Raw genomic sequence first — 12,432 nt, 5'->3', positions numbered from 1 at the left:
TGTTCCTACAGTTCCCTTCACACTGCCAAGCAATACTGATTTTTTTCTATCTATTGAAATACTATTCTTCACCTATAGTTGATGGTATACATGTAAAATATGTCTTTTTGAAGTACAGTTATTTTCCAAAGCATGCCCCTCAGCCCAGCACACTTTATTCTGCATATCATTTATGAATCACAGAAAAATGGTAGTGTTATGAGTAAGAAAAATTACATTCGGGGATGTCTATGTTACAACAGTCAAGACATTAAACTCAACCTACCACAAAACACAAATAAACTAGTAATTAGTAAAAAAATAAAAAATAGTTTGTACAGTACTAACAACTTTAAAAGTCAATATTTGCTTTGACCACCTTTAATCTTCAGCACAGCCTTAACTCTCTTAGGTAAGCTTTCTTGTCATTTCTTTAAGTAGTCTTCAGATCATTTCTTTGTATTATGGCTGTGTTTTGTTCTGTTCTCTGTCAAACTGATCTCACGCTGCTTCAGTGATGTTAAGGTCCGGGCACTGGGGAGCCCAGGGCATGACTGATACTGTTCCATTGTGTGTTTTCTATCCAGGTATGTGTTTGCTGTGTTTGGGATCATTTTCATGCTGAAAAATAAAGCTGCAGGCAACCAGTTCCTTTCCAGATAGTATTGCATGTTGGATCAAAATCTGATGATACTTATCTATATTCATAATTCCAACAATATCAACATTTGACAAGATCCCCCAACAACCAACACTGGCTGAAATGTAGCCCTGGATCATGATAGAGCCTCTATGTTTGACAGATGGATGCTAACTATTGTACCACTTGCCTGACCTTCTCCATACATACAGTATTGACCCAAATTTCACATTTGAGTTCATCACTCCATGAGGCCTGTTGCCAATGATTTTCAGCCTAGTTCTCATGTAATCTGGCATAACCTGACACAATAAATATACACTTTGGTATGTCACATTTTTTGTCTAATAGCTGAGAATCATTTTGGTGCAAGAATACAGTTTTATGGCTGTTTAACCGTTTTATCTTTGATATTTTTTGTAGATTCAACTAAAGAAATGGGAACTAAATGTTTTTCGCAACATACTGGTGTAACAAAAGTATCTAAAGGTGCCGTTTAAAATGTGCACTTCACGAAACGTCTCTTATGTGTAGACACAACGGCAAACTCTAATGAAAAACTTAGTCTGGCTCCTTGGAAGTAAACTAAAAATAAATAAGAGTTGTCTCTGTTTCCAAGACTTTTGCACAATATTGAGTCATTTAGAATGCTGTCCTCTTATCACATTGCTTAACCTTACTAATGTGAAATAATACAAGAGCTGTCTGTTAATTTCCTGCCTTTATGATGAGCAAAATCTGCTATTTTTAGAGGAAACGTTTCTTGATTGCTCTCCATGGTGCTGATCCTGGAACCCCCGGAGAGGCGGAAGCTCTCCAAGGTACCAACAGTCCGGCGAGAGTGTTTAACATGTGCCCCCTATACAATCTGCAGTTGAATTCATTTTATCATAGTAATAGGCGCAGCTGTTACCGCACGTACCATGTCACAATATAACAGGAATGAATATCAGAACAACGAGCTCTAATAATCAAGTAATGTAACGCTTCGGATTATACGTCCTGCCTTGCTTGCCGTAGGAAACGCGGAAAACAAAAAGAACTGAGGGCATGGTGTAGTCAGTTAGCCTGTTAGCCATTTTAGGCTAATTACTATCGTACAAAATGTTTAGCAAAAAGTGATATTTTTTGTGTTGATACGGGAGAATGTGGCGGGGATGTGGCTGAATAATGGGAAACGTCTTTGGGAGAAAGAGTCGACCTTCTCGTGTAACGGAGCAGGACAAAGCCATTTTGGTGAGCTGATAGCGGTTATAGCATCCCCGTTATCGGGCTAGTGTTAGGGGTTGCACGGTCTTGTGCTGTGGTCACACGGCGAGATGAATTAATATCGCCCGATGTGCTTACTGTTGGGTTTCTCTGCGACTCGTATCTCGTGAGAACTGTATTCCCCTCCTCCGTTTAGCACAGAATTGGTTTCATAAAATATCTACTGAATGAGTACATCTATTTATAATATGCGACATCAGTTTATGGACCTCTTCCTTGTGTTTTTGTGTCTATTTCTTCGTTACTTTTTTAGTAGATAAAAAAAAAAAAATTTGGGTACTCCTGTTTAACTGCTGCTTAAGGCTAATATCTAATATCTAATCAGCCAATTACATGGTAGCAAAGGATGTAAAAGATGAAGCTGTCAGGCAGGAGGCGAAGAGAAAGACCACAATTATGGATATATGAAAGGAGAGCGGAAGAGGATGCAAGAGATCGTCTATGGAGGCAGATCTGCTGTTACATTCCTAAAGGCAGTTCTCTCAAAATGACCTGATGATGACAGAGTTCATAAGCAAATGAGCAGACTCCTTTGAGCTGATGAGAAGATAACAGTAACTACTACTCATTACCACCAAGGTATGCAGAAAAACACATCTTCTGCAAGTTTCAAACAACATCGCAAACCTTGAAGCAGGTGAGGTACAGCAGCTAAGAACAGGAAAATTAGGTTACAGTTCACATGAGCTCACCAAAATTGCACCATAGACACTGAGATAGTAGGGTCAGAATTTGTAAACGACATGAAAGCATTGATCCACCCTCCCCATCTTGTACCAAATGGGCAACATTTAAATGCTGCATCCTCCCTGAGTATTGTAGCTGACTATGTCCATGACTCTAAGCACAGTCTATCCTTGTTCTCGTGGCTAGTTCCAGCAGAATAATGCGCCATGTCAAAAGCTCAGATCAACTCAAACTGTTTGTTTGATCGTGGCAATGAAGCCACTGTACTCAAATGGCCTTCACAGTCAGCACTGTGATTTGGTGTAACGGGTGGTGCAGATCTGCTGCAACTGTGTGATGCTGTCATGTCAGTATGAACCAACATATTTATCTAACTCATGGCTAGCAAGGTGTACCCAATAAAATGGCAAGGAATGTGTATATTATATTGTTGTTGTTGTTGTTGTTTTTTTCATTTTCTCGTTGGGGATTTTGTCCAGCAACTGAAGCAGCAGAGAGACAAGCTGAAGCAGTACCAAAAGAGAATCACCTTGCAGCTGGAGAAAGAGCGACGTCTAGCAAAGCAGCTGCTACAAGATGGCAAGAAGGAGTAAGCACAAGTCTCGATTTTACACAATATCTACCAGCATGTAGTTACACTACTGTGAATACTGGCAACAATGTAAACAAATGAGGTTTACTTAAATATGGATAATGCTACTTAAAATTTCCCAAGTTAATGACTCCTGCACAGAGTCCGTTTTCTCTTTTGTAATTCAATTTACTTTATTCGGCATGCAGCGGTACACACTGTATTCGTACTGTAAACAAAAGATATTCTTTGCAATATGATGCTTTGTGTTTTCATTTGTTATTGCAGAAAAGCGCTGTTGCTTCTTAAGAAAAAACGGTACCAGGATCAGTTACTAGAAAAGACCGAAAATCAGATTTCAAATCTCGAGCGCATGGTAAGTTTCATAGCATCAGTCCACCAGGCTTTGATATTCAGTGCCAAGGGAGAGTGGACCAGTTCACTTCTGCAGTATTTAACAGTTTCCAAAATAACTGTTAATAATATGATTGCTTAAATGCAAATTGGTCCAAAGTTGAGAAGTCCATTGTGGCCTTAAATTCATTTGTGATACAATACTGTTTTGTGATTACTTGTGATTTGTTACTATATTTCATGCTAATCCAAACCAAAAAATAGTGTAATGTAAAGTGTTTGTTTTAACTCAGTCTCTCTTTAATCACTATTTTATGAGAAAATAAAAGGGACAAATACTATTTGATTTGTTGTTTTGTTTATTTATATTTCATGTAACTATTTTTACAATGTAATTGTTTGTCAACAGGTTCAAGACATTGAGTTCATGCAAATTGAAATGAAAGTCATTGAGGGACTTAAAGTTGGCAACGACTGTCTGAAGAGCATGCATGAGGTAGTGCTTTCCATTGTTTTTCCTGTACTATGCATTTTCAAAATATTTTAATACCACCTTAAGAGTTATAAACATGAGTGTATAATGTAACATTATGACAGATCATGTCAATAGAAGATGTGGAGAGAATCCTGGATGAGACACAGGAATCGACTGACTATCAAAGGGTAAAATGCCTGATGTTTATCAAATATACCTGCACAGAACTATCATTAATACCGGTACTGCATGTATGCCAAAAATCAGCTGAGGTTTGATTAAACTACATGTCCAATAGTAATTATTTCCTTCATATTGTAGTGTATGTTCTGGGATGATACATATCACTTTAAGAGAATTTTTTAAATCAACGATTTAGTTTGTTTGTTTGTTTTTAATTTATTGCTTCATTTATGCACCTGTAGCAAATAGATGAAATGTTGGCTGGAGTCCTGACACAAGAGGATGAGGATGCTGTCTTAGCAGAGCTGGAAGCTATCACTCAGGTGGGTGTTACACTGCATTGTAAACCTTTGTTATTACTAAAAATATTTCCAAAGCATGCATGCTCTTTTGCTGTTATCGCCCCACTTCATCTAATAGTTACGCCCACCAAGGCTCCGAGCGTGACCGCAGCATTCAACTGCTGGCCACTGAGTGCTTCCACTTGAGCAATTATGTGGTTAAAGCTGTGATTCACGGTTGACTCATGCAGGGATATCACACCTAAACTGAACGTTGCCATTTAATCTTAAATCTATAGAAATCTGGTTTTTGAAGAGAAGAAAACTGTGTTGCAAACTTAGAAGAAGAATTTTTAAGCTAATTACAATATAAATGTAGCATAATAACACAGTGAATATGAAACAACTGTGGGTATGAATTTGGTTAATTCATTGTGATTAAAACCTCAGAAGATTATTCTTTTATGATGTAATTATTATCCTAAATTACACATTCACATGTCTGTCAAACTACATGCTGTAAATTACTATTTTTCACATTTGTACAAAGACTAGTTTTAAGAATCAGTTTGACACAATTATGCAAATAAAATTGTAGCGCAGTAGATATTATTGTATTTGAAGCTGAATTAAATGTGTTTCTTCTTAAAGACAATTTTTAAATGCATACAAAAATATCCTCCCACACTGCTAGACCTCACTATTGTACAATGAAATCAGTTATACAAACCCAAATACTGCATGAATTACACCAGTGCAAATTTCTCTGTAGATTATCTTTACAAACAGGAAACAAACAAAAAACAACTCCTGAATAGAAAGCTCATTATAAAGATTAACAAGTTGTTTTAAGATGAAAAAAGAAAAATTACCTGAAGCAACAAGAAGCAGAAATTGATTTTAGAAAAAAAAAAAAGAGGAATATTATTTTATTTTGAAGGAGCTATAGTGTTTTGGAAACTGTGAAGTATGGTGTAAATGCAAAAAAAAAAAAAAAACCTAAAGAGGTAATGCATGGAAACAACATGAGACCTCCCAGAAAATGTCTGTAAGAGGGGCAATTAAAATGAATATATCTGAAAATCAATAGAATCATCTGGGGAAAAAACAACATCATTTATTGAGCAAAGAAAACTATTTTTTTGCAGTTTTGCCTCTGAACACCACCACAGTGGATTTTTAAAAGATTTTTAGAAGGTTTAATATGAGGCCAAAAGAAATATCGGTGAAACTGAGAAAGGCCATCAGGCTAAAAGAACACAATAAATCTATCAGACATACGAAAAGGAGACAATGTTATGCCATGTAGGGGTGTCAGTGGATCTGGGCCACTAGTGTTAATTGATGATGTGCCTGCTGATTGAAGTAGTAGGAATATTTCTGAAGTGTACAGCGCTGTACTCTCTGCTCAGATGCAGGCATATACTGCAAAACTGACTGCAGCACATAGATAATGACTCGAGCATATATGTCCAAGCTTACTACAAAAGCAGCACAAGAGTTTCTCAAGGCAAAGAAATGAGATATCCTTCAATGACCAAACGTGTGACCTGATCCCACCACAACATAGCTTTACAGTTACTAAATGCAAACCTGGATGCAGAACATGCCGCAGCAGAGGATTTAAAGGAAAGAAACAAAGCATTTTGTTGATGTCCGTGGGTTCTAGACTTCAGGCAGTCTTTTGCTGCAATGGCTTTTTAGACAAGTATTAGAAACAGTCCTTATATTTAAAATTATGTTGGTTTATGTGACTAATTTTGAGTCTAGGAAAATGGAGGTTTGTGCATAAAAATGGATGTAATTCCTAGTTAATGGCATACTGTTTGCTGTACTTCAATCACAAATTGATTTCTAAAAAAATCTAAAATCCCTTGTTCTGGTGTGCAGAGCCAAAATGTCAAAAACTGTCTTTGTCCAATATATTATGCACCTAAACTAAAATTAAAATAAAATCGTTGTGCAACTTTTTGTAGTACTGCTTTGATAATAAGTCCACAAATTTTTCAGCTTTTCAGGAACTAAATATGTCAGCTGGCTTTCGTAATCTCTCTTTCTGAAACAGGAAGAAGACGTAGCACTTCCAGAGGTCCCCAGTGAACCAATACCAGAGGTGTCAGAAGCAGCTAAAGCAGAGCCAGGTACATCTAATCTTTCACTCAACAAATCATTCCTTAAACAACCATAAATTAGTGTTTGACGTCACACTATTTTATTTTGATTTTGTGTTTTCTAGAGAGGCGAGAAGCAAAGAGCAAGCCAGACAGAGAGCTGTTGGCAGCCTAGTAGACTGAATGTGTGGTCTGTATCCAGTGTTAAGCTGCATAAAGAGGTGGATTTCTTTTTTTTTCTGGGATTTGGTATGTGAACACGGGACCTGCACACATCAGTGCATCTTCACACAATTTACAGCATCAGCACTGTCTGTACTTGGTTCACCGCTCCACTTAAGTCATGCATAAAGTGAAATATTCTATTTCTCTGTGTCTGATTTGGTTAGGAAGAGAAGTGTTGCATTGTAGCTGTTATTGTAGAATAACAGGAGTTTTTAGATGTCTTACACATTATTTACAGCTTTACATATTAAATTGAGCTGTGGGAACAAACGCTGTCCTGTCTTTATTTGTCCACAACTGATTATTTTTTGTCTTTCTTGTAATTTTTATAAAATGAAAAATTAATAAAAATAATAAATACCAGTGAAAATATGCACCATACTTTCTCCAGAAGGGGGCACTCCTCACTTGTGTTTTTCTACACCGCACTCCACATAACAGGTGTCTTCATTTAGAGTGCCCTTAGTGTGTACTTGTTGAAAGAAAATCAAAATCTCATGTTGCTAAGACATGGAAGAAAATATAGTATTTACAATCTGACACTAAGCAGCAATTAGACACTAATTAGCATGTACAATGCAGCTAACACAAATTATCCTATGAGGAAAAACAGCACCTATGGTGTAACAGGTACAGTGCGACTTCCCTAAAGCCTCATGTAATAGTAGGCATACTTGAGGCAGATTTACGTGGTGTATAATGGCTTTAATCGGAGGAATATGGCTTAAATTCACCACACTGAGACTCTATCATTTATTACTGATTACTGGTGCGCATGGAGATAAACTGGCAGGATGATCCCACTACTTTAACCAGCTGTTCATGCTTAGTCATATATGTTTATAGGTTAAGGTATATGCTAGGTCCTATTGTGCATAACTCTACCAAGCTTATCATTGTAAACACTGGAGCGATATGAATAGATAAACATACATATTTTAAAATACATGGAATTTGTGGCTACGAGAACGAATTTGCCTCAAATATTTAGTAATGGTAGAGATTTAGGGGGCGGGCTCTAAATCTGCATTTTGACAAGATGGTGCTGCGTTCTATTACCGTGGGAAATAATGTTTTTAACCGTTTAGTATAACAAAAACACGTCGCGCAACGTAGTAGAAATTTCGTTACGTGACTTTCATTGCCATGATAACGTAGGCTACCATGACAGCCTTTAATAATTGTTTGGGTTTTTAAATTTTATACTTTTGGGGGATAAAAGCCCTCCCTTCATATTTTCTCATTCTTGTTTACCCCTAATCTATACGTCCGAATGTATTAGATTTTACTTTTAAACTTGTAAACAAAAGCTGGAAAATGTTATACTATGTTATACTTCTTTTGTTTAAATCTTCGCATCGCACACAGTGTTTAAGAGATTGCGAAAAAAATAAAATAAAATAAAGGAAGCCCAACAAAAATCAGAACTTCCGAGTAGACCGTAAAGGCAGCATCGGACTGTCAGCTGTGGAGAGAGAAGGTGTGTTTAGTTAGTGGGTTTCGGGAGCGCAGAGCCACTCGGTGTCTTATCTCGCCTGTTGTTAGCTCGCACTCGTGCATTTACCCGTCTCTCCCCTGTTTTTTTTTTTTTTTTTTTTCCCTTTCTCTCCGCGGATACACGTTTAAAGTAAAAAAAACAACGTTTATGGTCCTGGCTGAAGATTTCACCATGTCTCGCACAGACGAGGTTCACCGTTTGACGGAAAATGTCTACAAGGTAAGGTTCAACTAATTAATAAAGTTCGGAGGTATATACGAGCATGTAATTTCAGCCGCAAAGTAAGCACTGCAGCGGCAAAATGAATTTGATCTTTGTATAGTTTTGGTCAAGATGCATTCAAAACCCATTTTTTTAAATCATCGATGATCCCTTAAGGGAGAGGCGCCGAAACGCAGCAGGTTACTATTATTATTATTTTTTATTTTTCACTTGATCAAAAATAATGTATTTTCCGCCTCCCTGTACTTTTGCGTTCCACCACAACTTAAGGCAACACCTTTCCATCAAAACTGCAAAATCAAAGTCACTCACTCTTGCTATTCCTGCTCCTTGGCCTGTTGCATGAGTAGCCTACACCTATAGCGGTCTGCTTGAAGGTAGTGTGAGCTGTTCGTTGGTTAACTACTGGTTATTGAGCACAGCCTGCTGAAACATTAACATACTGCATTCCAGAAGTCGGTGCTCGAGTGGCACAAAAGCCTAAGCATCCTGTTGCAACAAGTAAATATTTGCCTCTTCAAACCTGTTCTTCTTAAAACTCCATGTGAACTGCGTTTGATTGCAAAGCCTCAATTCTGGGAAAGACACATTCTAGGTAAAAAATGAATGGAAGCGATTGCACCATCTAAGCCCACCATTTATTTTTTTAGCTTTTTTCATGTCTCAGTATTTTTAATGCAAAACTTGTCTTCAAATTCTTTTTGTAGAAACAGCAATGGGTTGGATTTACAGCTGTATACTAAAGAAGAGCACCTGATGACAGAATAATAAGGAAATTTGCCATTTATCATCTACCAGTGCTTTCCCCTGTTGGTGTATACATGGCTGGAATGCTCATTTGATTATAGAAGTGGTTGATGAATAACTTAAAAGAGCTAATGCCCTAATCATGCGCTTGTTTTCGTGCTGATTGCTTTATAATTTATTAAACCTCACTGCAGGCTTTGTTTAACAACCTTTGCCATGGTTTAGAGTTGCAGCCAGTAATGGAATGTCAACATAATCTCACCGTATGATGGCTTGCTCCTGTGTCTGCTCTGTAATATTCTTGGGTTTCCTTAATGACTTAGGCCTGCTTGAGGTGGTCTCTATCTTATATCTGTATATATATCTAGGTATTGATACGTGTAATAACCTAAATATACTCTATCGCTAGCTGTTTCCATGCAAAGCATAAGCCAGCAGAAGTTTTGCGAAACCCATGAATGAGTCAAGACGAGCTGTTCTGATACCTATAGGGAATTGAGGTATCAGAAATGAGCAGACATCTAGGGGTTCTTAGAGCCATAAATTGAAGTAAATGTTCCCAGCACTGGTTCCAAGTTTACCTGAATGCCCTTTATCATATGGGGTTTATACAAGTGCTTATTTCCTGCAAATGTTGGTAAATCAGTCCCTCCATAAAAGGGGGAAGAAAGAAATGCTCCAGATTCCCGAGTTCTTTGGGGAGAACAGACCCCTCTGCAGATTTTGGTGCTCATTCAAGTAAAAGCCCAGCAGTGAGTCTCTGTCTCTGGGGTGAAAAAACCCTGTCAAAGCCCTGACAGTCCAACACTGATGGGCAGTAGAGTGGAGAAAGAGAGTCCCACTTCCAACACTGGGGAACTGACCCAGTGGCAAAAGCCAGGAGGTCAGAGAGTGAGTGTTATCTATAGTCACTGCTTCTTTGGCACTTTGTCATGCTTTTTTCACCAAACCTTGCAGCATAAAAGCAAGTTTCGTACTGTTTCTTTAATATTTCAAGAGTTCAGTGTGACCCATATCTCAGTGAGGGGAGAAACACGAGTCTTTTACTGTATACTGCGTGTTGTTAATGCAGTAGAGCTGCAGTGATGAACTGAGTTAACAGTCAGAAATTATTCCACAAGTATCTGTGTTATTGTGTGTTATTGTCTTTATTCTGGTCATCCTTGAAACACAACTCTAGATATTGTCTGCCTCTCTATAAGATGATTAAGACTAGCTTTGGGTATATGTTAACAGACACTTTTGCATGTTTTTAAGACATTATTATTTGATCCCGTCCTATGACCTTTAATTTTCACAAAGAAATGCAGTTTCAAATTTTTATAGTAGTTTAATTTTTGTGAGAAACAGAATATCATCCAAAAATCCAGGAAAAAAGCAAGTATTTGATCCAGTGCAACCCACAAAGAATTATGTCTCCTAATATACAGATAGCTATGTGCTATTTTTGTGGTACACGGATTACAATTAATCGATAAATGATCTAAACTTTTTATGAGTATAAAGCTGACCTGTCCTCTGAATCAGCTTCTTCCAGTCCAACATCTCTGCCAGTATGGGCAAGAGCAAAGAGCTCTCAAAGGATATTAAGAACAAGACTGTAAACCTGCACAAGGCTGCAGCGGTCTAAAAGACCATCAACAAGAAGCTTGGTGAGAAGGTGACAAGTTTTGCTGTGACTATTTGGAAATGTAAGAAATACAAAATGACCGTCAATTGCCCTCAGTCTGAAGATCTTGCCTCACAAGGTGAGGAGGATCTTGAGAAAGCCGGCAGACACAGAAGGCAGTTGGGACCACAATCGCCAAGAACACCACTGGAAATACATTATGCCTAGTGGACTCATATTTGCAGCACCCATAAGGTCTCCCAGCTCAAGAAGGCACATGTTTAGGACCATTTTAAGTTTCAAGTGAACATCTGAATGATTCAGAGAAGGCTTGGAAGAAAGTGCTGTGTATGACCCAGAGAACACCAACTTCAAGGAGATGGAAACATTATGCTTTGGGGCTGTTGCTTCGTGGCTGGGTCTTCCAGCATGACAACAATCGAAACACACTGCCAAGGCAACAAAGGAGTGGCTTGCTTAGAAGCACATCATAATCATGGACTGGCCTAGCAAGTTACCAGACTTCAGTCCTCCTCAGTAGAAAATCTTTGAAGAACCTTAAAGGATTTAGAGTGTTTCTATAAAGAGGAGTGGGCCAAAATCCATCCTGAAACATGTGAAAACCCAGTGACCACCAAGTGCTACGTCATATGTTGCTTGGAGATCAAATGCTTATTTCACTAAATGACAGAGAAGTCAGTTTATAGCATTTATTTAATTTAATGTGGGGTTTTGTTCTAGATTTTTGCTTGGTATTCTGTGTCTCCCCATTTAAAGGAAACTGCTATGAAAATTGGAGACTTATCTTTTCTTGAAAGTGAGCAAACTTCCTAATTCAGCAGGGGGTCAAATAATTATTCCATTGACTGTATATGTGGCACAATCATTGTTTAATCAAGACAAAAAAATTGAGTTGGATCAGTTATAAAAATTTTATTAACCATAGTTTACACTCAAAATAATGCAGTAATCAGCATGTTTCAGCACTTGAATCTACTGTTATGAGTTAAGATGCAAAATTACACATTGTCTGAGGCTGAAATGCAGACTGTCATCTTTAATTTCAGGGGAGTTTCAGCCAAACTGATGAAACAGTACAAGTCATGGCTTCTGTTACAGGATTAGATTAAAATGATAGAAAATGGATGCCTGAAAGTGCACAGAGGTAAATGGAAATTTCATCCACCGTATGATCACTGGCTTGGAAAGAAATACATAATGATTGAATATTTCTTTGTGTTTTGCTGAGTAAGAGTCAAACTTGGAATCTCAAGTTGTTGTTTTTCATGTTAGACCTTTTTTGTGCTAATTGCCTGTGGTGATTGAACATGAATAGTTTTGTGCACTTCCAAGCGATAAACACAAAAATAATTGCTTTAACTTCCAAAACCTTGTAACCCTGCTTATCTCTCTGGTCTGTACATATCAGACAGCAGACAATAGTTGTTTGTCTGATTTGCAAGCAAACAACTCCTGAGGAAGAGAAAATGTTTAAAAAAATATGCAGAGACTGTAAAGTCATTGTAGTCAGCAGCTGGGCAGATACCGAGTAATCACTAGGGAGGTGAGGGGGGTAACTGT

The 12,432-nt window shown here is 37.8% G+C and overlaps 2 protein-coding genes across 3 annotated transcripts in view; both read left to right on the top strand.

The window, feature by feature from the left end:
- The first annotated feature begins 1,789 nt into the window (after nucleotides 1-1,789).
- Nucleotides 1,790-6,725, top strand: LOC146633806 (charged multivesicular body protein 6-A-like). Of its 2 annotated transcripts, none has more exons than XM_085352531.1 (8): nucleotides 1,790-1,855; nucleotides 3,055-3,164; nucleotides 3,435-3,522; nucleotides 3,910-3,996; nucleotides 4,098-4,163; nucleotides 4,401-4,481; nucleotides 6,505-6,580; nucleotides 6,676-6,725. In XM_085352531.1, the coding sequence occupies exons 1-8, from the start codon at nucleotides 1,790-1,792 to the stop codon at nucleotides 6,723-6,725; spliced, it is 624 nt and encodes a 207-aa protein (XP_085208657.1). The 2 variants fall into 2 exon arrangements, with proteins under 2 accessions (XP_085208657.1, XP_085208658.1); XM_085352532.1 differs by having other exon boundaries at nucleotides 4,401-4,485; nucleotides 6,512-6,580.
- A 1,664-nt stretch (nucleotides 6,726-8,389) lies between these two features.
- LOC146633805 (BAR/IMD domain-containing adapter protein 2-like) overlaps nucleotides 8,390-12,432 on the top strand; it is a 52,140-nt gene continuing 48,097 nt past the window's right edge. The window contains exon 1 of the mRNA XM_085352530.1: nucleotides 8,390-8,492. Within this exon, the coding sequence (XP_085208656.1) occupies nucleotides 8,421-8,492 (72 nt within the window). The 5' untranslated portion in view covers nucleotides 8,390-8,420. The remainder of the gene's footprint in view (nucleotides 8,493-12,432) is intronic.

Source organism: Diplotaxodon limnothrissa, linkage group LG4 (assembly GCF_057381915.1).
Source record: "Diplotaxodon limnothrissa isolate DT_005_m linkage group LG4, D_limnothrissa_male_GT1.1, whole genome shotgun sequence".
NCBI classification, from domain to species: Eukaryota; Metazoa; Chordata; class Actinopteri; order Cichliformes; family Cichlidae; genus Diplotaxodon; species Diplotaxodon limnothrissa.
The sequence above is the reverse complement of the archived record's forward strand: the minus strand, read 5'-3'. Positions and strand labels throughout refer to the sequence as shown.